At 37.2% G+C, this 24,330-nt stretch overlaps 3 protein-coding genes and 1 long non-coding RNA gene across 5 annotated transcripts in view; 2 read left to right on the top strand and 2 right to left on the bottom strand.

Annotated features, from left to right (window-relative positions):
- Window positions 1-24,330, top strand: part of LOC134816264 (E3 ubiquitin-protein ligase RNF13-like) — an 87,852-nt gene that overhangs the window by 32,357 nt on the left and 31,165 nt on the right. The window lies entirely within an intron of this gene.
- LOC134817292 (lysophospholipid acyltransferase 7-like) lies at window positions 1,908-6,345 on the bottom strand. The gene is made up of 11 exons (XM_063826425.1): window positions 6,298-6,345; window positions 5,808-5,903; window positions 5,526-5,653; window positions 5,227-5,341; window positions 4,859-5,026; window positions 4,517-4,707; window positions 4,214-4,337; window positions 2,958-3,063; window positions 2,618-2,775; window positions 2,344-2,436; window positions 1,908-2,152 (listed from the first exon to the last, which is right to left on the bottom strand). Exons 1-11 carry the CDS (start codon window positions 6,343-6,345, stop codon window positions 2,045-2,047), a joined length of 1,335 nt encoding a protein of 444 aa, XP_063682495.1. The 3' UTR covers window positions 1,908-2,044.
- LOC134816282 (baculoviral IAP repeat-containing protein 5-like) lies at window positions 6,485-9,221 on the bottom strand. 2 transcript variants are annotated; one of them, XM_063825051.1, is made up of 5 exons: window positions 9,067-9,221; window positions 8,599-8,708; window positions 8,331-8,457; window positions 7,673-7,901; window positions 6,485-7,464 (listed from the first exon to the last, which is right to left on the bottom strand). In XM_063825051.1, the coding sequence occupies exons 1-5, from the start codon at window positions 9,175-9,177 to the stop codon at window positions 7,406-7,408; spliced, it is 636 nt and encodes a 211-aa protein (XP_063681121.1). In that variant the 5' UTR covers window positions 9,178-9,221; the 3' UTR covers window positions 6,485-7,405. The 2 variants fall into 2 exon arrangements, with proteins under 2 accessions (XP_063681121.1, XP_063681122.1); XM_063825052.1 differs by lacking the exon at window positions 7,673-7,901 and having other exon boundaries at window positions 9,067-9,180.
- Window positions 11,733-21,890, top strand: LOC134817553 (uncharacterized). Its single transcript, XR_010160533.1, has 4 exons — window positions 11,733-12,184; window positions 17,283-17,347; window positions 18,663-18,809; window positions 21,103-21,890. It is a non-coding gene; the product is annotated as an uncharacterized LOC134817553 (long non-coding RNA).

The following is a 24,330-nucleotide window of genomic DNA, read 5'->3' as shown; positions in this document are numbered from 1 at the left end:
ATAATAAGCTGTGGCCTCGTGACGTCACGAAGTCCCTCAGTGCGCGCTGGCATAGCGTAATACGTTGCAAATCTTTATCGTTGTCATTAAAACACGTGTTACTCACTCAAATTTTAGAATTATGACTATTACCCGAGTTCTCCAAAATCCTTATAGTTTTGGCTATCATCCTAACTAAAGGAATAGCTGATTGGATGTACAGTGCTCACGTCATGATTTTAAACAGTGATATAGGTTCTTGGACAGAGGCGGGTGAATGTACGGTTAGAAAGTTACTGCTATTACAGTTCTTATGTCATATGTGATAATTTTGGATTGTTTTCATTGCTTAATTACACAAGCAGGGAGACTGTACCGATTATTTTTCCCCAGTCGATGAAACTCTAACGAATTTAAAAGGATCTAGATAAGTAGGAGCTAGTTTGTTCAATTCCGAGAGCAATTATATTTATAGCATAGCGAAATTTCTAACTTTAATCTGCATGTGTCAGCCAGTACAGGAGACAAGAAGTCTGGCTACTTTACGGCCGTTCCTCTGGGACCATTAGTAGAAGTAGCTTCTATCAGAACAGTGCCGTGGGAACAGAATTCCCGCCAAAATACCCGGTCTACCAAATAGTAATAGTGATTGGAGTGTACGGTGTGCGGTGTGTTACAGTTTTGAATTATACTTCGGCTTACCTAGTTGTTATCCTAATTGCATTATCATCGGTACATAACATAAATAAACTACTGGTAAGTTTAAATACCAAGTGCAAACGTGTTCAGTCAATCGACCCACTGAACAAATATAGAATTTCCAAGATCCTATTATTCTTTGGCCATATATTAATACGGCACGATCGATTGTTAGATGGTTAAACGACCAACGTTAATCTATACAATTCTAAAACTATGAGCTAGCACTTTAATCTAAAAATACACTTTTTACATTACTTCTGATTTTTACATTTCACGTAAAACATTGTCGCCACAGGTTGATCATGGACACTAACAGCTTAATTTGAGATAAATGACTATGAGTTTCTCTAAAGTTAACTCTAAAGTTGTGCAATCCAGTCATTTATGGACATTTATGGAAATGAACCTGCAAATGTTCAGATACTCACGAAACTTTGCACAGACCTTCCCGAAGGTATGAATAAACGATTTTCGTTTGGAGACATTTTTTTGACAGTGGAGAAAACCCAGGAGGGCCACGCCCATATTGACCCAATAACATAACCGACCCCTTGCTTCTGAAGGTCGTAGAGACTTCAAAATAGGCTTAAACGAAGCCACATATGCATGTTTATATAGGAGTTATTGAGCAACACATGGCCTAAAATCCTTACTTTTCGAGAAATTCGCCAAAAACCATTTTGGGCGTGGTGCTGAGCCCATTTTCGATAGGATCGTGATAGAGTCTTTAGACAGGGTGCAAAAGAACTGCAATTAGCATATTAATATATGACTTACGAACAAACATATGCCTTAAAGTGCTTACTTTTTCAGTTATTGGCGAAAAACTGATTTTCGGTTCCAGAAATCATGCAAAACTATGGGTATCTGGTAAATTGGGCTATGAAGGCCCTAAAGGTTTTTGAATGTGTGCAAATTGTGCAGAATGGCCATGTTTATATACAACTTATGAAGCAACATGTACCCTAAATTACTTACTTTTCGGGTTATTCGGGGAAAAACATTGTATTATGTCCATTTTCTACCTGTAAAATACATTCTCACGAGCTCCTCTGCGCGCGCAAGGGACTTCGTGACGTCATCGCCAAAATAATACAAACGCTATTTACACGCGTTAGAGAGCAGTTAGAGATTTAGGAATTTCGACTCGTTGCTTAGTTTGCTATTTGTCACAATCTGTCAAAATATGAGTATAACTTTTTTTTCAGTTAACTGGTCCTTTAAGTTCTGAAGTTATGATTTCATAACTTAAATAAATCTATGTTTACAATTTCATAACTTTTATAAGTTCTATGTTTAGTTTCACAATTCCATAACTTTTAAGTTCTATGATTATAATTATCATCACTGTTGTTTGATCGCATCAAGAGGTTTTGGGACGCTCAGGCCGCTGTCCTTGAGGCAGAATAACACTGAGAATAAACACAACACCAACTGTTATCTGTGGAACCCAGTACATACTTGAGTAGAGCTGAAAAAAGGTATTTGTTTAGAACGGAAATACATTTATCTGATTCACTATGGACGTTCCCTTCACAAAGTAAACGTTCGCCTTTAGATTGAACAGAGAAACACTAAATATTTTGCCTGTCACGTGACAGCGAATAATCATTCAGCTTCTACCATTGAACAATCAAAACCTACGAAAGTCTCTGTACTTACGGCTAATATTTTGTCGAGGTCGAGCATGTAGAATGGGGCGAGTATCATACAGGATATCACACGGACACAGATCCAACTAACAATCCTGTAAACCTGAGGACGAGTAACAAATGTTATCTGAAGGCTTCTGAAGAAAACAACCTGTCGTATCACTTATACAATGTTTACAGAAACCCCCTCCAGAACTTAAGGGAACATCTTGAGAAACTTGAGATCAAAATCTGCCATTAAAGATTAGATAGGACTATATTGTAGATAAATAGACTCCATGTACCATTTCAAGATTAGGGCTATTTTCCCTTGCTTTGGCAGTAAGATTGCCCACTTTTTGTTGTAGTTTTATCATAGGGGGAGTACTAAGGAATGTCAAGTAGTACCCTGGCCTGATACCGTGCCAGAACGCACTCAGCCCAAACACAAATTCTGTTCTAACTGAAAGAGAGTGGAGATTTTAGAAGATAATTTTGATTAAGACCGGTGACATGATTTCCGACTAAGGTAAGAACATACGAATTAGCAATTTACTGGTTGATGTGGATGACAGAGTTATTATCACCATCCAGTTATTATTATCTCTGGGACTTAGAGCATCAAGAAGGATATAAATCACAAACCTGCTTTTGGAAGATGAGTGGTATCGTAGACGTATGTTTTCATCCAATACTGGACACTCTTATTCCAAGCTCGGACACATTGAGATAGCTCCCAGTTTATCTCCGTCTGAGAGGAAAACAAATACATTTTAATTTAATTATATATCTGAGCCAGGAGGTGACCGGGACATGATTTTAGGCCTGACCGGGACCGGGACCGGGACCGGGATACAAAATGTGACTTGACCGGGACCGGGACCGGGACCGGGACTGAGATTATCAATTTACCGTGACCGGGACCGGGACCGGGACCAATAATTTCTGGGATTTCTATCTTACCGGGACCGGGACAGGGACCGGGACCAACAATCCAATTTTACCGGGATGACCGGGATGACCGGGATTTGACCGGGATGACCGGGATTTGACCGGGATGACCGGGATTTGACCGGGATGACCGGGATGACCGGGATGACCGGGACCAAAACTGGTATTCTCATATTGAAAGCTGCAACTTTCATTTACATTATAATTGAAAAAAACCGTCAAAATGGGGCATGGGCCTAATGTACTACACCAATAATGTTCATGTACTGATTACTCAAGTTCACCCTCATTCCTCATTCCTCGATCAATGATCCCTCAAATTATTCAACAGTTTCATTCTCCAATTCCAATTGACAATTGGGCGTAGCCCGAGTTGAAAACTTGATGTTAGTTTGCACTTATGAGTTATGTAACGATATTAGTTACCTAAACTAGTAAACTTGTTTAGCAATTTTAAACATTGTTTTATTTGGCTCAGAGGTTGTTTAAAGATGAAATTCACAATGAATGAAAGTAAAAACTTAAAAGCACAGTGAATGAAATTATGTAAAAGATCCCGGTCAAAATCCCGGCAAATTTGAGTGATTGACCGGGACCGGGACCGGGACTGGGACCAAGAATCCTGAATTAACCGGGACCGGGACCGGGACCGGGATCATAAATCAGCATTTGACCGGGACCGGGACCGCGACCGGGATGAAAAATTTGACTTCACCCGGTTGACCGGGACCGGGACCGCGACCGGGATAGCTGAAAATTGCCAATCCCGGTACCGGGATTCCCGGTACCGGGAATCCCGGTCACCTCCTGATCTGAGCTTGTTCTGCATTCTACAATCTATGACCAGACAGCTTCAAATTTAGGCTCTATTCGATTTAATAATTTTGTTTCGCAATGTGCCCAAAAATTTCAAAATAATTCATAAGTTTTAGAAGGAATCTGATACTCACGTTATAAATATCAATGTTAATTATAGAGCTGTAGTCCACTGTTCCATCTTCCTTCTCAACTGTTCCCAGATTACAGGCTATACAGATACCCTCTGCTATTATCCAACCACCGAAAAACTTAACTCTGAAACGATTAGTAGAGGGGCGAACTTATTATTCACAAGAATATTACTATCTGATCTCAAAACAAATCATGAACCACCCTTCTCAAAGTATTTATTTTCAGTTACTATTTAACATTATAAGATACGTTTTACAGATTCCCAAACATGTGTAAGAAACATTAACTCGAACAATGCTAACTTGAAAGTCCAAAAGCCAGCGAGCAGGTAAAGGAACTTGTAGAGGAAGGACTGGGTGAGGAACTCTTCATCCATAGTGTAGTCAAGAGAGTTGTAAGTAGTCTGCAACATGTGGAGAGGTAGGATGACTAACATGGGCGTCATGTGAGACAGCGCTAGCTTGGAGGATCTGATCAGAGTCTTGGAGTGTAGCTGAAACAGTTCACATTGTTACCACACAGTACAAGTAACCAGGAAATGGTTACACCAGAAGTAGCAACATACACTCCTTTCCAATTATAACTCTTCTTAGTTATCCAAACTTCAAATACGTCAAATATCCTGAATATTTGAGTAATAATACCATCTTGTTATAAGTGCTGTACGTGAAGAAAGGACCGGTCCAGTAGCCAACAAAACAGAAGCAATACCCCACATAGTCGAACAGTGAGGAAAGCTGGGAGGGGGAGTTGTCCTTGTTGTCCCCTTCTAGTATACGGTCTAGTTGGTAGTCGTAACCGTAACTACATACCTGTCATAGTGGGGATATATTACAGTAGATGCAATGAGGTGAACTTATCTTAGGAACAACCAGGGAGAACATTAGAGCCGGGGTAACCTTAAGGCGATCATCGCCTCCCGTACAATATTATACATTCTGTTGACATGATTAATCTTTTTTCCTTATCGAAATTTGTTACTGAAAGAAGTCAATGGTTATTAAAAACTTACCCTGAGAACCATGAGGAGTAGAACAGAGTCCACAAGGTAAGATGGTACGAACAGATCAGAGAAGACAATAAGCTTGAAGATAAGGAGGAGGGAGAAAGATACGTGGAATATCACCCTGACAGAAAGAGGATTGTCAGTGCAATGATCATTTAAATCGTTATTCAAACGGTTTGTTTAACTGTTCACTAGAATAACTGGACATTTTAGAAGAGAAAAAGAAACGATTTATGTATCAAAAGTTAAACAAAAAATACCAGACAAAGTTCAAACCACTGTTACAGTAATGTGACGGAACTAACCTGCCGGTAACATTTTTAGGTACAACCCTAAGGGCGAGATAAGAAAAGAGACAAAGCAAGATGGGTAGCAAAGTGTCGCCAGCACATATCAAATAGGTCTGAATTAGGGCTATCGTTATACTGAATACCTGGCAAAGTGAGCGGTAAGATCTGCAATTAATGTTTAGTTTAAGTTGGAATTTGATTTAGGAGATGACATTGCTTTTGACTAAACGTCTTTAATTGATACTCTGTTTGATAGCCAGAGAGATGGGGTAGCTTTAAAAAGCAAGGATATTCTACCTGTTTGATAGTAGGACTAGGTATGTACTTCAACAGTAAGGCAGCAGGGAAGGACGTGCCCAGCAAGAACAGGAAACTAACGCTATCGCCTTGGAGCTGAAACACAGCGGTCATAACACAGCGGTCATAACAAAGCGGTCATAAAACCAGCAGATCATTTAACATAGCGGTCACAACACAACGGTCACAACAAAGCGGTCATAAAAACAGCAGGTCATTTAACATAGCGGTCATAAAACAACGGTCACAACACAACGGCCATAAAAACAGCAGATCATTTAACATAGCGATCATAACAAAGCGGCCATAAAAACAGCAGGTCATTTAACATAAAATTATTAATCAGTAGTCGAAACCACAGCTGAAGTGAAGATTGCATAAATCAACAGCATGAGCAGTCATTAAACATATAACAGAAGTAGAAATAGTAGAAATACTGGTGGATGGTAATGTTATAATGCGACTGATCGTCAACAACATGACAACTCACGATCTCACAGAATCGGGTGTAATATTCCCCAACCAGCCCCAGCGACATCCCTACAAAATGAACTAGAACTGTTATTTCAGCAAATATAGGAATAATATCAGCTTGATTAACAATGATTTCAAGATATGGGTAAATAAGGATTAAAAAGTCGCTCACAGTGCCCTCACAATAAAACTCAATAAGCTATTATATACGGTAAAATATTATATCAACTAATGCCAAATAACTCTACAGCATCACGACTTACGAAGTTGGCTTACGTTTATGTCAGAGTGTTTGGATTTAGCAAACAGTCAGTTCTTCATTAATTCAATACATAAAAATCTTGATCATAATTTAAGAACGTAATACAGAATATAAATAATGGTCAGTCAAAGATTTTCAGTCTTAAATTCGATCATTACAAGTCAAATTTTGTCATTTTCTTTGTAGAGGCACGCTAGAGACAGTAGTTTTATCAACTTTTAACACTAAACAACGAAATAATGGCTGAATACTGATGGATACGGTTGATCTACATTTTGATAATTGAGGCATACCAAAGACACTTTATATAGATCGTACACATTCTAACTGAACTTTTAAAAGTGAGTATAAGTTAAGAACGTTTACTGCTATTCACAGAGCAATAAGAGTTATAGCCCTAAAAAAGATAGCTCTAAAAATGATAGCCCTAAAAATGATAGCCCTAAAAATGATAGCCCTAAAAATGATAGCCCTAAAAATGATAGCCCTAAAAATGATAGCCCTAAAAATGATAGCCCTAAAAATCAAAGCTTCAGTGCACAGAGTCGCTATGAAATTAATCCAATGGTTTAACCAAAAAAAATCGTCAAAAATTGTCATGAGTCAAAACAGTCTACCTTTTCAATTTCGCGAGTCAAAAAACGGTAGTATCAATTATGCATTAACTAACTTATACAGTTCATTGAACTAACTCTACTATTGAAAACAAACTAATGAATGATTATGTGCAGTCATTAACTGTCAGTTACAATCCACCACCTTAATTTCGATCAATTTAATGGGCAATAAGAATAACTGAGTTGTGCCACATTTTCGTCTTCTGTTTCAAACTTTAATGTTTTCGATGTTTTCTTTCAGATCCTCATAAAGATATTCTTTTTGTGATATCTGATATTTGATGTCTTCTTGCGTCTGATACCTCTGAAAGTAAAATATTTGTCCAGACCTTTTTAATGGTAAAATAATTAATTATATCAAAATGTTATATTATTTCACTAATAATTCAGATTTCAGAGGCTATTTTGGGGATTTTGGCAACAACCAGCTACAGGAGAGTAACATTAATCTAATTTAACACTTTCAACACTTGACACCTAATCGTTTAACTGGTTAATGACTTATTTTCTACCTTGATTTGGGGCTGGAGCAGGTGGGGTATAAATACTTTTAGCAGGCTCCTTTTCAGCTTCAAAAGGTGCAGGATTGTCGAGGGACGAGTTGGATTTAAAATACAGGCACGAATTCTTAGTTAAAGAAACCCGGACCCTTTTTCGAGAATTTGAAACGTTTTCTGAAACGTTTTCTGGGCTAGGGCTCCTGTCCCTTTTTAAATCAGGATTGTTTTTCCGCATGTAACTCTGTAATTGGAATGGATATTAAATCGGGATTGAGAGTAAAATTTTAAGCTGCAATATGAGTATGTGGAACTAATGCAGTAGAGGCAATATAATTTCCATCTAGTAACTCGACAAATAATAGTGCTCTTAATGATCAATATAAATTCTTATACAATTCTGATAAGGCCAAGGTGGGAAGATTTTAAGGCAAGCATCACTATCAATATATTATTATGATGGGTCGAATTAGACAAGATTACCAAGATGACAAATATAAATTGTAGTGCCAATATGCTGCCATTTAACACACTACTATTGCATTGATACAGTTGGTAAAATAATATATAATGTTGTGACACCTTGGAACAATCTATTTTTAATGTTTCTCCTGTAGCTGTACCACCAAGGTTTTAAAAAACTGATAATTAAACTGCTTCAAGTAGTACTCACAATATAATTGTCCTTGCGCTCAGCCTCATACTGAGAATATTCAAACAATGTGAGGGAGGATTGGAGGTCCTTGATGTTACCATACTTTGCATATTTGCAGTCTTTGGTTCGTCTCAAATGCTCCTCCCTGGAAAAGTTGCTCTATCATGTCAATCTAATCAATCGAAGGAATATGAAGATAATATACAGAATCAATTATTTGTGCTCAGTATTTGTTACAAATTGTATCATCAGAGTAGTCCTTGTGATGATACTCAGCCATACTTACACAGGATCATCGCCCTCCTCAAAACCACATATAGTGCGACAGCAGTAGAAACATCTCGCTGTGTCCTTTTCGACAGGATCAGGAACGTGATAAAAACCAGCAGCTGTCATCTGAAAAATAGCCAGCTATCACTTCAATATTTAAAATTGTGTAATGTATCTGAAATTTGGCTTACCCAAAGACTTGGTAACAAGCTGACATTTCATGGCAACTGTTTACTTTGCATTGGTTTCCAAAGTAAAAAGTTCAGCCAACTATTCAAAATAAATTACATCTGCATGATAAAGGTTGTTACAACTTATCATGTTTTTCACTACTGAGAAAAGACAATTTTTGAGAAGAAACAATTTTATTATTTTTCACCAATTCAATACACAATCGATTAATAAATATATATATCCGAATAAACTTGATTTCAAAATAAGTGATACAAGTATGCTAGAGTATGCTAGTAACTACTCTACTCACTTTTGTTATAGTACAGGATGATTTGCTGTTAAAAGGCCACTTCTTGTAAGATTTCTTTCTGTTTACAGGGTTCCACATTGACAGATGGTGATCGATGCTTGTCTCATCCATGACTACATATCAGTTTATTAATAAAATTAGAAATAAACTGCAAACACTCACATTATTCAAGTGTTAAAAACTATAAGCTACATTGAAGTGGACTTAAAATTTTTTTTAAAAATTGTTATTTAATTCATTGCATATCTTTTCTGACTTGTTTAAGCAACAGAACATTTATGATTACAAAATCGAATCGAAAATAAAATTGAATTAGAAAACTCTATCTAAAAGGATGTGTAATTCTTGTATGTAATATTAATAAAGACTCTTCAAGAAGTATACGAAATGAATGACAATGAGAAGAAGGATGAGTACTTGGAGAGAGTGTTGAATGTGGAGAAGGCTACCTTCACCCCGGCTGTATGTCTCACATTTGGAGGAATGTCTAAAGAGTACAAGCGGTTTGACAACAGACTAGCGGACCTCATAGCCAGAAAGAAGAAGGAGACCTTTTGTTGCTGTATAAAAACAACATTAATTTATTATTATTATTTATTATGTTGTACGGCTTGTCAGGACGAGGATAATATTAGCAATGTTGAGAACAACTCTTATTGCTCTACGTGGGCACAGAATAAACAATACGGACAACAAATATGAGACCCTTCTATCAAAAGTCTTATACAACCTCATCCCTGCCCCTAAGATGGCCATGGAGTAGATCATGTGTTTTAAAAGTTGCGTGTATATATTTGATTGTTTATAGTTCGAATTTAGCTTTCATTTTAGACTTCACGTCTCCCGCAGTTTCATTTCGGGAGACGTGAAGTCTAAAATGAAAGCTAAATTCGTCTCAAACTCACGCTCAGCCTTAAAATCTATTTGTTTATAGTTCAAAAATATTGGTAACAATGTGCCATTTCCGTTACCTATGTATTGTGCTCTGACAATTGCAACGCTTGATTTGATTGTGCTCTGCCAATTGCATCACTTAATTTGATTGAATACCTTTTGCCTTACGAGACATATTTAAATGATACGAAAGTCGGTGTTTTTTTGGTAAAAACACCATATTTTCGGACTACCAAAAGTTATATCACCATCATTGTTTTCCCAAAATTATTTTTCACGTATTTTCCTTAATTTGCTCAGTTTTTCATAATTTTTGGACCATCGATTTTTTTGAAAACGTAAAATTTTTTTATTACCAAGTTTATTATATTTTACTGGGCCGCGCTCAGCCTGTCATTCCACCAAATCTTTATTGTTATGTTAATGAACATAATAGCCTGGGGTCCTCAGGTAAATTATATTTTTTGAAATTATTAGTGAATTTCGTCTTGGTGCTGTATTTAATCATTGGTGATGCGGCGCGCGGTTAATGTAGCCAAAAACAGCTAACTTAAACTGTAACATAATGTTTGATTACTGTCCGGCTGCGCTCAGCCTGTCATTCCGCCAAATCTTTATAACATAATAGCTTGGGGTCCCCAGGTAAAATGTTTGATAATTATGCACGATGGGACCAGGTTGCGTAGAGCCGCGCTATCCACAGTAGCTGTTTGGCGCTGCTAGTCGCGCTGGCGTCGGCGCGTTACGTGTACGTAATATGATATTTTGACGTCAGTTTACAAATGCGACGTTATTGTTGCGCGCGCGACCATACGCTATCCGAATTTATGTTTTCAATATAAACAGAACTAAAAAAAACAAATATGCAAATTTTGAATCAGGAAATTATTAAGTAATTGATGATTCAAATTTATTCTAATATATCTTGTATAAATATTTCATTATTATGAGTATAAAGATAGCCTGTCGAATCGAGCGCTACTCCTTATTTACTAGTATTGATTACTTATGAACCAGAAAACCGCCTACTAGCTACTTAATTATCTTATTTTTTACTGTTCAAGCAAGTTGCATTGTTACCTGATTTTGAAGCTCTAGCTGATTTGAATTTGATATCGTTTCCAAGTCTCGGAAATGCCATGCTATCTGTATTACATGATATGCCTGCACGAGCTTTTGTTAATACACATATTTAAACTACATTGCCTAATCTTTGTTGTTAATCTCCAAATGAGACTTCGTTGAATCCTTGATATGATAATTTCAAAGATATTCAAATAAATGATATCATATTGATGGCTGTACATTACAGGTCCATGAATTCTCACATACTGTCTCCAGGACAAAGCACACATGTTTATCTAGTTTGTCTATTTGAGGCTATACTGTGAGTTCTCATGACTTGTGCCAAATCCGTTAAAGTGCTTGATTTCTGAAACTTAGCATTATGACCATTTAATCTAATGTCCTATCGTATGGATTCCAGCCTGCCATGCAGGTTTCCCTTAATCTACTGCTATTAACATTTCTCACAAGCACGCAACCTGAATTTCTTCCATAGACCTCTTTTGAAGATTTCTTGCCTGAAGGAGCCCCCCACCAAAAATGCTCCCCCTGTTGGCGCCCCTCCCCTTTTGGCCCCCTTCCCTAAAATTGAACAAATTAGGGAATTTTAGAGGATATGCCAGTAAAATCTCCAAAAAAGTGTGTTTCAATGGGGCCCTTCGTTATATATCATATACGCCACTGCAATTAATTATTCAAATCTATTCAATTTAGGTGAATGAATGAATCTACTGGTTAGTGGTGAAGACACAGTTTTAACACTTTATTTGGAGTGATCCAATCTAAGCCAGGCAAGTGAGGGAAATGATTTTATTTTAAACCTGCTACACCAAGTTGATACTTTCGTGCGAGCAGCTAGGCTCCGATGGTTTGGCCATGTGGTGAGGATGCCAGAAGAAAGAATACCCTACTATCTTTTGCACTGGATCCCAAAGCATGGCAAAAGGTCAAGAGGTAGACCTCGGAAAAACTGGTTGTCATGTGTCCGGGAGGAAGCAGCAATCTTCACACTTCACAGTTGTCGATAACATCACGATAGAAGATGCAGAACAACAAGCAACAAACAGGGTACATTGGAGCGGCCTAATACATCGGTGAAAGGAGTGACTATGTGGTGCAGGCCACTCCAACGACTAGGAGGAGACCTTTTCAAGTACAAGTAAGTACACCAAGTTGGAAGTGCAGTATCCAATATTTTTTGTTTAACTGAACCTACCATTATTAAAGACCAAGTATAGTAGGTAGTTTAAATTAAGTACACAACAGTTTGGTTAGGAATAAGGTTAAGATTCCTACTAGTCATAATGACATAAGCCATAATTTCTATATACAACTCCTACCCTTGTATCATTTCTCTCTCTTATCCCAAAAGTCGTCTACTATAATCATACCTTAGTTCCCAAAAATTTGTGTGCCATTATATTGAGCACAATTTATTTGAGCCCGAAAAATTTGGGCAGAAAATTTGAACTCATTTGGGCGACCGAAAATTTGGGCACAAATTCTTCGAAAAATGATTACCGATTTTCCATTAAAATTTCAGTTAGATATTTGCCTTAGTTCATTATTATTCCTTGTTATTCCAGTCATTTTGCTTTCAATTTTAAGCATGTAGGTGGTAGTCTGAGTTGTTTCACATTATGAAAACATAGTGTGTCAGCTCAATAGAGGAGTTTGATCAGACTATGTGAAATTGATACCCGCTTGACAGTGATCCGTGAAGTACACGCTCGTTGGATCAACGAACTTTTTGTATATTTAAAAGGAAGGCCAGATGACATAAAGGAAAGGCTTTGAGAAGTCGGGTATAACTGATGCTTGTAGATCAGACTTTACGGTGGATGATAATCCATTTGCAGATCTTGTTTAAATCTCTAGCTATCCGTACCTCTAGCCATTTGTTTTATTAGTAGATGTTAGCTATTCCAGTTATTTCTATTCATTTAAAATATAAGCCTTTTTACTAACATTCAAAACCTTATTAAGAATGTTAAAGTTTTAGATCAAAACGAAATGTGTATGTCCGACCACTTTTGTATCACATTTGACATTGATATTAAGACCAAGTATATTAAGCAGCCTAAAAGAAAGATCTTTAATTATAGTAAAGGTAATTTTAGGGGCCTGAATTCTGAGTTATTTAGCATCGATTGGGATAGTATATTTGAGTGTAATGATCCTTATCTTGCCTGGAGTCGATTCAGAGGAGTTCTCGGTGCAGCCTGTGACCGATGGATCCCTAAAAAGACCATTAAGTCTCAGTTCCAGCCCCCATGGTATGACTCCGAATGTGATCGTCTCCTACGAAATAAGGAGAAATGGAGAATAAGGCATAAGGGGAGCAACTCTGAGTCTCATAAACAAAAGTTTCGTGCATTTCGCACAAAATTTAAAAATTTGATGGACGAAAGAATGAGACTCAGTGTTGAGGATGACTCCGATGATGCTCTTATCTCCAAGAAGTTCTGGACCTACGTTAAATCTAAATCAAAGTCAACCAGGATCCCGGAAACCGTCAAATATCATAATCGCTTTCGAAACAATCCATCTGATCAAGCTGCCCTTTTTAACGAATATTTTTATGAGCAGTTTTCTCAAGAGAGCGATTATGGCATTGACATAGATTTTCGTGATGATTGTTTTTCAAGTCTTGTGTTTAGTAGAGAAGATGTTCTGTTGATTCTTAAAAAGTTAAATCCTAACAAGGCCCCTGGCCCAGATGGGATCCATGGGAGAGTCCTCAAAAACTGTGCCCAAAGCCTTGCATACCCACTTAGTGTTTTATTTAACCTGTCTTTCTCGAGCGGATGCATACCCCCTGATTGGAAGCTGGCACTTGTAGTACCAGTGCACAAAAAGGGCGATAAGTCTTCGGTTGAGAACTACAGGCCTATCTCGTTAACATCTCTTGTAATGAAAGTCTTTGAAAGGTGCATAAAGACTGCATTATACGCTGCATGTTCTGATCTGTTGGATGACCGCCAACACGGTTTTGTTAATGAACGTTCATGCACAACCCAAATGATACCTTTCACGGACAATCTTGCACTTGCATTGAATAACAGGTCCAGGACTGATATAATATATTTTGATTTTGCGAAAGCTTTTGATAGCGTTTCGCATGACCTCATTTTAAGTAAATTAAAGAATATTTTTAATGTCGATGGACTAATGCTTAAATTTATTAAATCCTATCTTGAGGGGCGACAACAACAAGTAGTGATAGGAGGCCAAACGTCTTCTTCTCTACCAGTTCGGTCTGGTGTCCCTCAAGGTTCTATACTTGGCCCTTTATTGTTTGTAATATTTATAAATGACATGTTCTCCTGTGTCTCTGAAGGCACCAATATCGCCCTTTATGCAGATGACACTAAAATTTGGAGGGAGATTCTTGGTTACCCTGACCATCACATAATCCAAAATGACATCAATAGATTATATGATTGGTCAGTGAGAAATCGAATGAAGTTCCACCCACAAAAGTGCAAAGCCCTCTCTGTGTCCCTGCAAAGAAACGTGCTGGATAACTTGCCATTCAATACCTTCTTTTATAAACTTTCTGGAAGTGATATTGACTTTGTGCCCTCTCAGTCAGATTTAGGAGTCGCAATTAACTCCAGGTTTAATTGGGGTGCACAATGTAAAGCGCTTGTTTCCAAAGCTACCTCTAGACTTGGACTACTTAAGAGAACATGTCATTTCACTACTGATAAAAGGCAGAAAAGATCGTTCTATTTAGCGTTAATTAGGTCTATATTTGAACATTGTTCTGTCATATGGTCCCCTCAATGTGCAACTCATCTTCAACAGTTTGTTGCTATCCAAAAGAGGGCTATTAAATGGATCAATGGTGAACCTTACTCCAGTTATAATGACGATAAACTTGCTACAGAGCAAAAGAAACTAAATATTCTCCCTGTTAAACAGAAGTTTATTTATAACGATCTTATGACCTTCTATAAAATAGTGAATAGCATAATTCCAGTTTCGCTCCCTACATATATAGTCCTATGCCGTCCAGAGGGCACCCGATACACTAGGCACAATGCTCAAATAATTGATATGTCGGATACTTCAACTTACATGAGTACCACTGTGCCCTGCTCGGATGCCTTCCGAAATAGCTTTTTTCATAGATCTATGCTGAAATGGAATAGTCTACCAGTATGTATCCGGCAGTCAGAGCGGATTTCTACTTTTAAGGCCAAACTGATCAAGTACCTCTGGGCTGCCGATACAGTCTGGCCAGATTAGCTCATCAGTCTTATGAGTCTCAGAAATTTGTTTTTGTTGGTTACAATTCTGTCCGTCCAATTTCCTATCTGCTTGTCCTTTTCTTTATTCTTTATCAGTTGTGACGGAATTGTAATGAACAAAATCCTTATAATTATTTATGATATGTTTGATTTCTTGTTAATGTTTGTCATTCAAATTTGGTAGACGGCCCCAACGTTAATGTGGCTCTTGCTATGTGTTGGTTCAGCCGAATTAATTATTATATAATCAAGTTTATTTTTCTCGTTAGTTGTCATCCGGCCAAACATTAAGCAACTTATATTGCAGTACCATTTATCATTTAGTATATCAACATATGTCATTGTAATTTTGCATGGCTGAAATGTAACGCTTGATTTATATATATAATGATTAATTGAATTTTCAAATAAAAAAAAAAAACTTGGTCAAGCCATGAATGACAGATTAAAAAACTAAAATTTCAAATATTATTTCACTTGGATATGAAGAAAAAGCCATCTTTCTATAGATTTCAGGGCCACATGCCAAATGCCAAAAGTTTGGTTAGCAAAAAATTTAGCAGACGGAAAAGATTTATGCAATTAATTTGGTCTGCAAAAAATTTGGGCGAGAGGCCCGCTCAAATTTTTTGTCGCCCAAATTTTTGGGAATTAAGGTACTACTATTATTCATGATGGGCAGTATCTACATTCTACAATCAATACAAGTCTTGGTTGTAGGGCTGTACAGATACTACATACTGTCCATGAAAGATTGAATAATTGTATAATATCAAAAGTTGATTTGGTCATGAATTCTGCATGTGGTAAGTTAGATCACTTTTTTTTCTTAGATGATTAATTATCTCAATTCCCAATCTTAAGCTGGACACCTGTAAGGTTACATAACGCAATGCACCCAATGATGAAAACTTAAGGGGGCAGGAGTGTCTTTATGAAATTTCTCTCTAAATTGATTTTATAGTTGTTTCTGATAGAGGGGAGTGATATCTATCTGCTGCTTTTGGTTCCATGTAAAAATATTGTTCTTAGCTGAACAATATTATTATTGCTGGTCAAAGGTCAGCGCTTATGTGTAATTGTATTGCACGAGCGATTTTCAATCGCACGTCCTGAAAATTGAGTCTAAAAATCTATATCTTCTCCTACATTTTTGAGCGATCACCTTGAAATTTTCAGGATATGTTCTTAGGACCATTTAGAAGATTCTGTTCTATATCAGAATTTTAAGATAGGCCTTAGAAAGTTTTTCATTCGATTTTGAAAGTCTTGGACCGAAAAAATCTTCAAAAAACGAAGTCCAAGTCAAAATCGAATTTTCTAAGGCCTATCTTAAAATTCTGATAGAACAGAATCTTTTGAATGGTCCTTAGAACATATCCCAAAATTTTCAAGGTGATTGCTTAAAGAATTCAGGAGAAGATAGATTTTTAGACTCGATTTTCAGGGCGAGCGATTGAAAATCGCTCGCGCAATACAATTACACACAACCGCTGACCTTTGACAATAATTTCGGCTAGGAACAATATTTTTCCATGGGACCAAAAACAGCTGATAGATATTACTCCACTCTATCAGAAACAACTATAAAGTTAACTTTGAGAGAATTTTCATGAAGACCCCCCCCCCTGCCCCCTTAAAGCACTGTTAGTTGAGCTTGACCACACGCTGTATGCCAGATCATTGATCATGTTTTTAGCTTTTTAGATACAAGCTTGTCATTATGCCTGGCTATCAATAAAAATAAAGTGCACATATAAATAGTCCAAATATTTTTTTCCACAAATAATGGTGCATAAAAAGTGTCCACTTTATGCAATGATTTTATTTGGATTCGATCTAAGTACTACTGCAAGTTGCAACTGATCTGATATTATTTTCATTGTAAGGCTGTACAAATTCCAAGAATGCACCGTCCACATATTTATGTGCATTGCTAAGCATCTGGCTAAATTAATACTGGCTAATTTGTAGTTGATAATTAACATGACCTTTATTCAGATGAGTGTAATGATGAATTCAATAATTTCAAAAGCGACGGAGGGATGGATTCCTCATCAACTCAGGTTGGTTCACAATACAAATTATCATTCTGTATAATATTTTCTCCCCCTCTTTATCTATATCTCTCCCTGTTTACTTGGTTTTATTATAATATTATTATTCATTGTAATGGCAACAAAATTTCAATTTTGTTTCCCTTAAATTTTGTTTTCCTTATTGTTGGTCTCCAGCTGTACGAGGTATTGTATTTCAAAGAACTAGGCCTATTGATCTTTAATATTATCTATAGTCTTTCTTATATTTATATAATTCCGTGTTCTTGATAGAAGGCCACATGCACTGCTTTCAAACTTCAAAACAACGACCAAGCACTGTGTTGTTTTTGTTCTAATCAGTAATAGTTATCTTTTGATAGATTTATTCTGAGACAAGCCACACTTATAATACAGGGTGGGCCAAAAGTCAGTGTGCAAACGTTGGCCTTAATAGCTCAGTCACTGAGTGCCCAATTGAAATACTTCCTTCTGGTATGACTTGGTACCACCACTGGTTCGAGGAATTTGTCAACTCGAAAAATATTCGCGTTCATTTTTTTCAAATGGAGGTTCATTTTCACATTTATTTGATAGTTTGGATAGTCGGACCAAGCTAAATGTTATTGAATTGTGTTTGGCCATTCGAATTACGTTTGTCCTGAAAGAATTAGAACTGTAGCTTCTCAAATGACCGAGATATGAAGCATAACGAGTTTATTCATTACGTGTGATCAGGTGATTGGTTTACGTAATCACCTGATAAGGTGACCCCGTTAACTACCCCGTTAAACATTATGGGAATTGTTAAGGGTGCCCAATTAAGGTGTCGTGTCACGGTGTCACATAATCACCCAGTCAATTTTGTTAACGAGATACACAAAATGCTTGATAACTTCGTCATTTCTAATCCGTTTTGCCTCATGTTTTCAGATCATATGCAACATTTGATAATCTACCGTCTCTGAAAACATTAGGCGTTCAGCATGTTCAGAGAAAACAATATAGGTGTTTTAATATTGAATGGGCGTGGTCTAAAATATTCGAATTTTCAAATTTTGACGACGGAATCCTCGAACCAGTAAGTACAGTATGCCATCTGCAAAGCAACAGCTCTCAAATATAAAACACGGTGGAGGTATAAGACCCAACGTTTGCACACTGACTTTTGGCCCACCCTGTACTTATTGCATCTTAACTATGAAATACAGTAGGTTAATAAAGAAGCTTTCACATTCTCATTTAATGAACTTTTTCAAATGCGCTTATGCTTCGTTGCGTTCAGGATACACTTGTCACTAGCTGTAATGGCTATATTGTTGTGCTAATGATACTCTCACCGCAGTATAGAAATAGAGAGAAAGAGATTGCGCTGACTGAAGAAGTGGTGACTGGACGATTCAGAAATACAAATCTCCCCCAAATCTGTACAACACCTTAACAATTTTAGTTTGATAGCCCTTATACAACTCCCTCCGACACACACCATTTGGTAAGTACTGTAATACATTTTATATTTTATGTTGAGTCTATAGAATATTCTGGAACTTTCTAGAATAATCAAATAGTAAATATGCTCTAAGACGTTATGAGACCTTGTGAGACCTTGTAAGACGTTATGAGACCTTGTAAGACGTTGTAAGACGATACAAGACTTAATTTAAATTTATTAGACTTTAATTATGTAAACTAGTGTTAATAAATTAATATCCACCAAAAGAACGCCCCATGTAACAAAGGCACAACACCCTATAAGTATACGTGCTGCTTTTAGGCCTGACGGACAACTAAGAACCCTAGTCAACCTGACAACCTTGCTAGAGTAATCAGAGTATTTGAAACAGATATGGAACAACTGGTTATTTGAAGTTTCCCTTTTTCGTCCTTTTCTTAAGGATATTTTTCCAACACCCAGTCGATCGATATGGTTATCAGCGATTACCTACTGCTCCCGAATAGCACGGAAGTATTCTTGCACGGTCGGCTTGGGTCGACTCGTGCGTTCCGATCTGTCTTCTTCTGAGGTCTTCGCTTCCATGTGCTGTGCAGATCCGGACGCCGTGGCTCTACTGCGTTGTACCACCTGCACCCGAGCGAGGGATTCCATGTTTTGTGGAGCAGCGTTGTCGGCAGGGTGTTGTGGGGTGTGGAGCCAAGGGATAAAGATTAAGGAGTTATCTGACAGGGTGAGGTAGGCATGACAGGAACACTCGGTAGGAGGGTTGTTCTTCCGGCATCGCAAAGCAGAGTAGAGGGCTGTATCTTTAGCCTTTAGGCTCCTTTCTGGAGTAAATGTACCCGTCCGTGTCAACCAGCTCTCTAGAGTCTAGTTTGTCCTTTGATGAATTTGAAGAAAGTAGGCATGTTGCATTGAAAACGATACTCTTAACGTTCACGTTTCAGTATATTTACCAGAAGTGCGGTTGTATATTGACAGCTGATCTCGTACTTGTGATTGTATCCCTCGCCCTCGTACCACTCCCATTGTATGAACGGCTCATGTCCTTGGATACGAAAGCCAGCCCCTTTCCGACTCGGCTAACGTCCGTTTTGTGGAAATTATTTTAGTTAGTTAATAGAAATACCACTAAAATACTTACTGCAAGAGTATGGCATGGACATCTATCAAAATTGTCTACACGTTTAGCGACAGTGAAAAGATATCAACCACGAATATTGTTTTCTGTTTTGCGACTGTGATGCTGATTTCAAACTATGTCTACTCCTAGATGACAAAAAGATTAAATAAGCTAAAAGAAGCTTGTATTAATCCTCTGGATGTTTTTTCTCTTCTATTTCACAAGTCTTGGCCTAGCTTTACCGGTGAGTCATAGTTGTCCTGATGTGGTCTTCTCTAGACATTACCACAAACTCTGCTGTTGAATTTGAAGATCTTCATTCTTCTTCTGGTTTTGAATGGTTTGGACTTTGGAGTAAGATTGGGTGTAACTGTCACCAGTTGTCACTGTAAATCAGATCGAATTGAGACGCCGTTCGATCTAATTTCTCGTTCGATCTAATTTCTCGTTCGATCTAATTTCTCGTTCGATCTAATTTCTCGTTCGATCTGATTTACATCTTGGTGACAGGTAGACTTTGTAATAAAATCTTGTCGGAGGGCAATTTTTGTTCGACGGTAGTGTCTACCAAAGATGGAGCACCGAGCACGAGTGTAAGTCTGCTTGAATTGTGGAATGTTCTTCAAATGCTGTTTGAGAGTCTTGGTTGAGTTTAAGCAAATAACTCTTTCCAACGTAGATTGATTGCCATTACAGAAACATTGTCCTGTACCGTAGTGAGTAGAGCATCTTTTCCTTTCTTGGACTAAAATTAAGTACTGTGAGTGTGAGTAGAAATTAGGAATAAAGCTGCTGAAAAACATAGAGCAGTCAAAGTATCATTTGGAAGCTCTAGCACCTTTCATCAGATACTGATTAAAGCTAAAAAACGCCGACTGTCTCATTGAGAAACTCCGTTTATTTTACTGGATCGGTCAGTGTAGCGGAGGAGCGTGCAGTACATAAACAGTTGGTTTTAGATTTGAAGAGGAAGGTCAAGGGGATAAATGATATCTTTACTTTAAAAGTGTAACATTCCTTGTCTGAGAACAGATGTAAGTTGATTGAAATCACTATTGCCAATTATTTGTCCATGCTAACGAACAAATATTATTGTGATTGAGTTCAAGTTATATGCTTATTATATTATTACATATCACACAATTTTGACACACTACTTACTGAGGTTATGTTTTAAAGTCGTTTAATATTATCAATCTTCGACAGGGAGTTAATTCTGCCACAAAAGAAAAACATGAACCGATGAGCTGGTTCACTACCCCTCAGCCCTCTTCGACTGTCGAAGAAATCTTTCATCTCGCTGCACGCAACAATCAACATAGAAGAACTTGTTTTAATTCTATGCGCTAACATTTTGCAGAATAGGTCTAAAATACTGTAGGAGAGACGGAACTATTCCAGTAACTTTCTTGATCAGCTTTGAATAGTATTTCAACAACATTGGCGAAGTCCAGTTTGCTTGGTTAAATTTCAAAATTATACTGGCTCTACTTGATGGAAGGCGCGAATGTAATGTTCATGAATTGTAAGAAAAGCAAGCAATGTCAGTTAAGAGTTAACTTTTTATATCATGCATGTACTGTAAGCAATTCATTTCATGCATAATAATGACCCAACCGCAGTCTTTTTTATTGCACTGGCCAGCAACAGAAGAGGAAACGCTACAATGGATCAAATCTTGGTTTGCGTATCTGAAATGACTCCAGTTGCGTGCGTTTCTATTATGAACACAAGACTACGGTGTTTATCCGTCTATATCTCCTAATCTGCTCGTGGGACACTCCTCAAATTTTGTATACTATTGGTTCAAAAGATTTCTGACAAATCTGTACAATTTCCAATGCTGTCCACCGAGCACTTTTCTCGCAATAGTCTGTTGAAAATCGCAAAATTGAGGCCAATGACGTGTCTGTAGTAATGTGAATGATGGGAGTATTGTATTTGTGTTAGTGTTTTAATCTAACTACTGAATTTATTTGTTTATCTCAATAAGATATTATATTAATCTTGTACTGATAAATTATATGGATAAAGCAAAACATTGAACCGAATGTGGGTTCGAGTCTGACCAGGGGTTGAAATTTTCGAAATCGAAGATTTCAACCCCTGGCCAGACTCGAACCCACATTCGGTTCCTTCTTGCTTGCATTTTATTGAGAATCAGTCCTCTGCTCTCATGATCAAGCCATTGTGGTAACTGATCATTTTGATACTATGTGTTATTATATTGTGTTAGAATACACTGATTCTTTCAAATTCAAATGATATTTTCAATGCTTTAACTGTTAGAATTGGCACGCGAGTGACTCCAGTTGCGTGCCTTTTCTATTATGGACACAAGACTACGGTGTTTATCCGTCTATATCTCCTAATCTGCTCGTGGTCCACTCCTCAAATTTTCTCTACTATTGGTTCAAAAGATTTCTGACAAATCTGTACAATTTCCAATGCTTTCCAACGAGCACTTTTCTCGCTATAGTCTGTTGAAAATCGCAAAATTGAGCGATATCAAAATCCGTTAATTATCAAAATCTACCGGTAAAATTTATACTGACTTGTTCTATAAACTATTGTCTACGCAATGTCAACATTTTTGAAGACAATTCGTAAGACCAAATACAATTTAAAGTGGTTACTAAAAGGACGGTACAAACTTTTTTCCCGTAAAATCGGGAATTCGCGCGCTGAAACTGGCTACGCAATTGCGCTTCTATGTTCTAGTGGTCCCATCGTGTTATGATTAAATATGCAAAACACCTTTTTTTCGAAGCTCTTTTTTAAATAGTTAAGCCTATTGACACCCTAAACATTTTTTAAATTAAAATGATCGGTTAAAATTTTGATAGGATCGGATCAAAAATATATATTAAAGGGGGACCTCACCCTAACGGATGATATAGATACTCGTCTAAATTTCTTCGAAGTAGCGCGCGCCACTTTTTCTCGCAAAGAGTTTCGAATTAGCGTGTTCCAGGTTAGTTCATTGGCAATGAACAAGGTTTGAGTATCATAAGGAATAAAATTGTAAATTTTAATAAATAACTTTATTGTAGCGCAATGCGTTACTGGGCCGCGCCGCGCATTCAATTATGCTTCTCGCAAGATTGGCGAAATACGCTACTGGGCCTTGCGGAGCTGCGAAGAATTGACATTGTCAAATAAATAACTTTAATAAATTATACCAAAACGACTTGGTTCAAGTTAATAAATTGTTTGTCTGCTAAATAGGAATGAAACCAAACATAAAATTATGTTTACCCTTATTCTCCAAATAATTATTCTCCAAATAATCATTTAGAGTATTGTGTCCAATTGTGGAATCCAGTTGCGGCTCATAAAAGTTTGGGGACTGTTTTGGAGCTGGAGAGCGTCCAAAGGCGGTTTACCCGTTTGATTGATGAGGTGGGTACTCTTTTGTAGGTTTATAACCTACCAGGACGCGCGCCGAGTTGGACTCGTCGACGGTCCAATATATGGAACAGATATTTTACGAGTATCACCCGTTAAGGACCTTATTGAAGCTTTTACGGTTATTATAAATGGCTTGCCTAATTATGGTTCAGACTTGTTTGTTGTTCAGACCAAGCAGATCAGGTCTTAATCTGGTTTCATCCAATAGTATAGATGTAGTAAGAGTGTGACAAAGGTCAAGAATCTTCAGTGTTCTTTTCTTCCAGAGTGGGTTGTTCCTTATTGGAACAAACTCCCTTCGGAAGTGAAGAACTGCTTGACAGTTTTGAGTTTTAAAATTACATTGGAAAGTTTAAAAAAGAATATGATTTCTAAATGTACCTTACTCGGGATTATTACGACGGGTTTATTGACGACCGGTTAAAATATGGTTCGGGAAAAATATGGCGAAATTGCTCAAAACCCACCACATTTTCCCGGTCGCCATTTTACCGGTGTCCAACCTTTCAATATTAGATTCAAAAATTTTGTCTCAGATGTAAATTTCCTTATTAGAGATAAGCAAGTTTAGAAATTTTCGCATTGCTAAAACTTGTGAAACAAGTCGAATTATCAATAATTGTTGAAAGTAGACAGAAATAATGACTCGTGGTTAATCAAACTAGATGGAAAATAATTTTTAACATTTGAAGCGTAACAACCAGATCGATATAAAGATAAAGGGAGAGCTGTTTAGTCTTCCAATAAGTTGTAATCATCTTCGTTATCTTCATCTGGATCATCCCTTTCATCAGTTTTATTTAATTCAAGTTTTAATTTAACTGTTACTTTTACTTTGAGTCCTATTTCATTTTGTAGAGATAGTCAATACCTAAGAAATTAAAAATTGGCCTATTTAAATCAAATTTGACAATAAGGATATATGACAAGAATTGGGCAAAAAGGTGAATTTTTTGCAATTTTAGCCAAATGAAGTCGAAAAACCTACAAGTGTCCCAATAGTCTTCTTTAGTGAATATAAGA

The sequence above is a fragment of the Bolinopsis microptera genome, chromosome 6, assembly GCF_026151205.1.
Source record: "Bolinopsis microptera isolate Bmic1 chromosome 6, MBARI_Bmic_1.0, whole genome shotgun sequence".
NCBI lineage: Eukaryota > Metazoa > Ctenophora > Tentaculata > Lobata > Bolinopsidae > Bolinopsis > Bolinopsis microptera.
Note: the sequence above shows the minus strand (reverse complement) of the source record. Positions and strands in the feature narration are given on the sequence as shown.

What these genes read in the sequence shown, in the direction of transcription:
- LOC134816282 (XM_063825051.1), bottom strand. Translation starts at nt 9,177, where the DNA reads ATGGATGAGACAAGCATCGATCACCATCTGTCAATGTGGAACCCTGTA. An exon ending in AGCGCAAGGACAATTATATT is followed by an intron (nt 7,902 to 8,330) that starts GTGAGTACTACT and finishes TTCCAATTACAG; the next exon opens with AGTTACATGCGGAAAAACAA. An exon ending in TGCTCCAGCCCCAAATCAAG is followed by an intron (nt 7,465 to 7,672) that starts GTAGAAAATAAG and finishes TTTTACTTTCAG; the next exon opens with AGGTATCAGACGCAAGAAGA.
- LOC134817292 (XM_063826425.1), bottom strand. Translation starts at nt 6,345, where the DNA reads ATGTCGCTGGGGCTGGTTGGGGAATATTACACCCGATTCTGTGAGATC. An exon ending in TACTCCTCATGGTTCTCAGG is followed by an intron (nt 5,027 to 5,226) that starts GTAAGTTTTTAA and finishes CCACTATGACAG; the next exon opens with GTATGTAGTTACGGTTACGA. An exon ending in TTAACATTGATATTTATAAC is followed by an intron (nt 3,064 to 4,213) that starts GTGAGTATCAGA and finishes TTTTCCTCTCAG; the next exon opens with ACGGAGATAAACTGGGAGCT.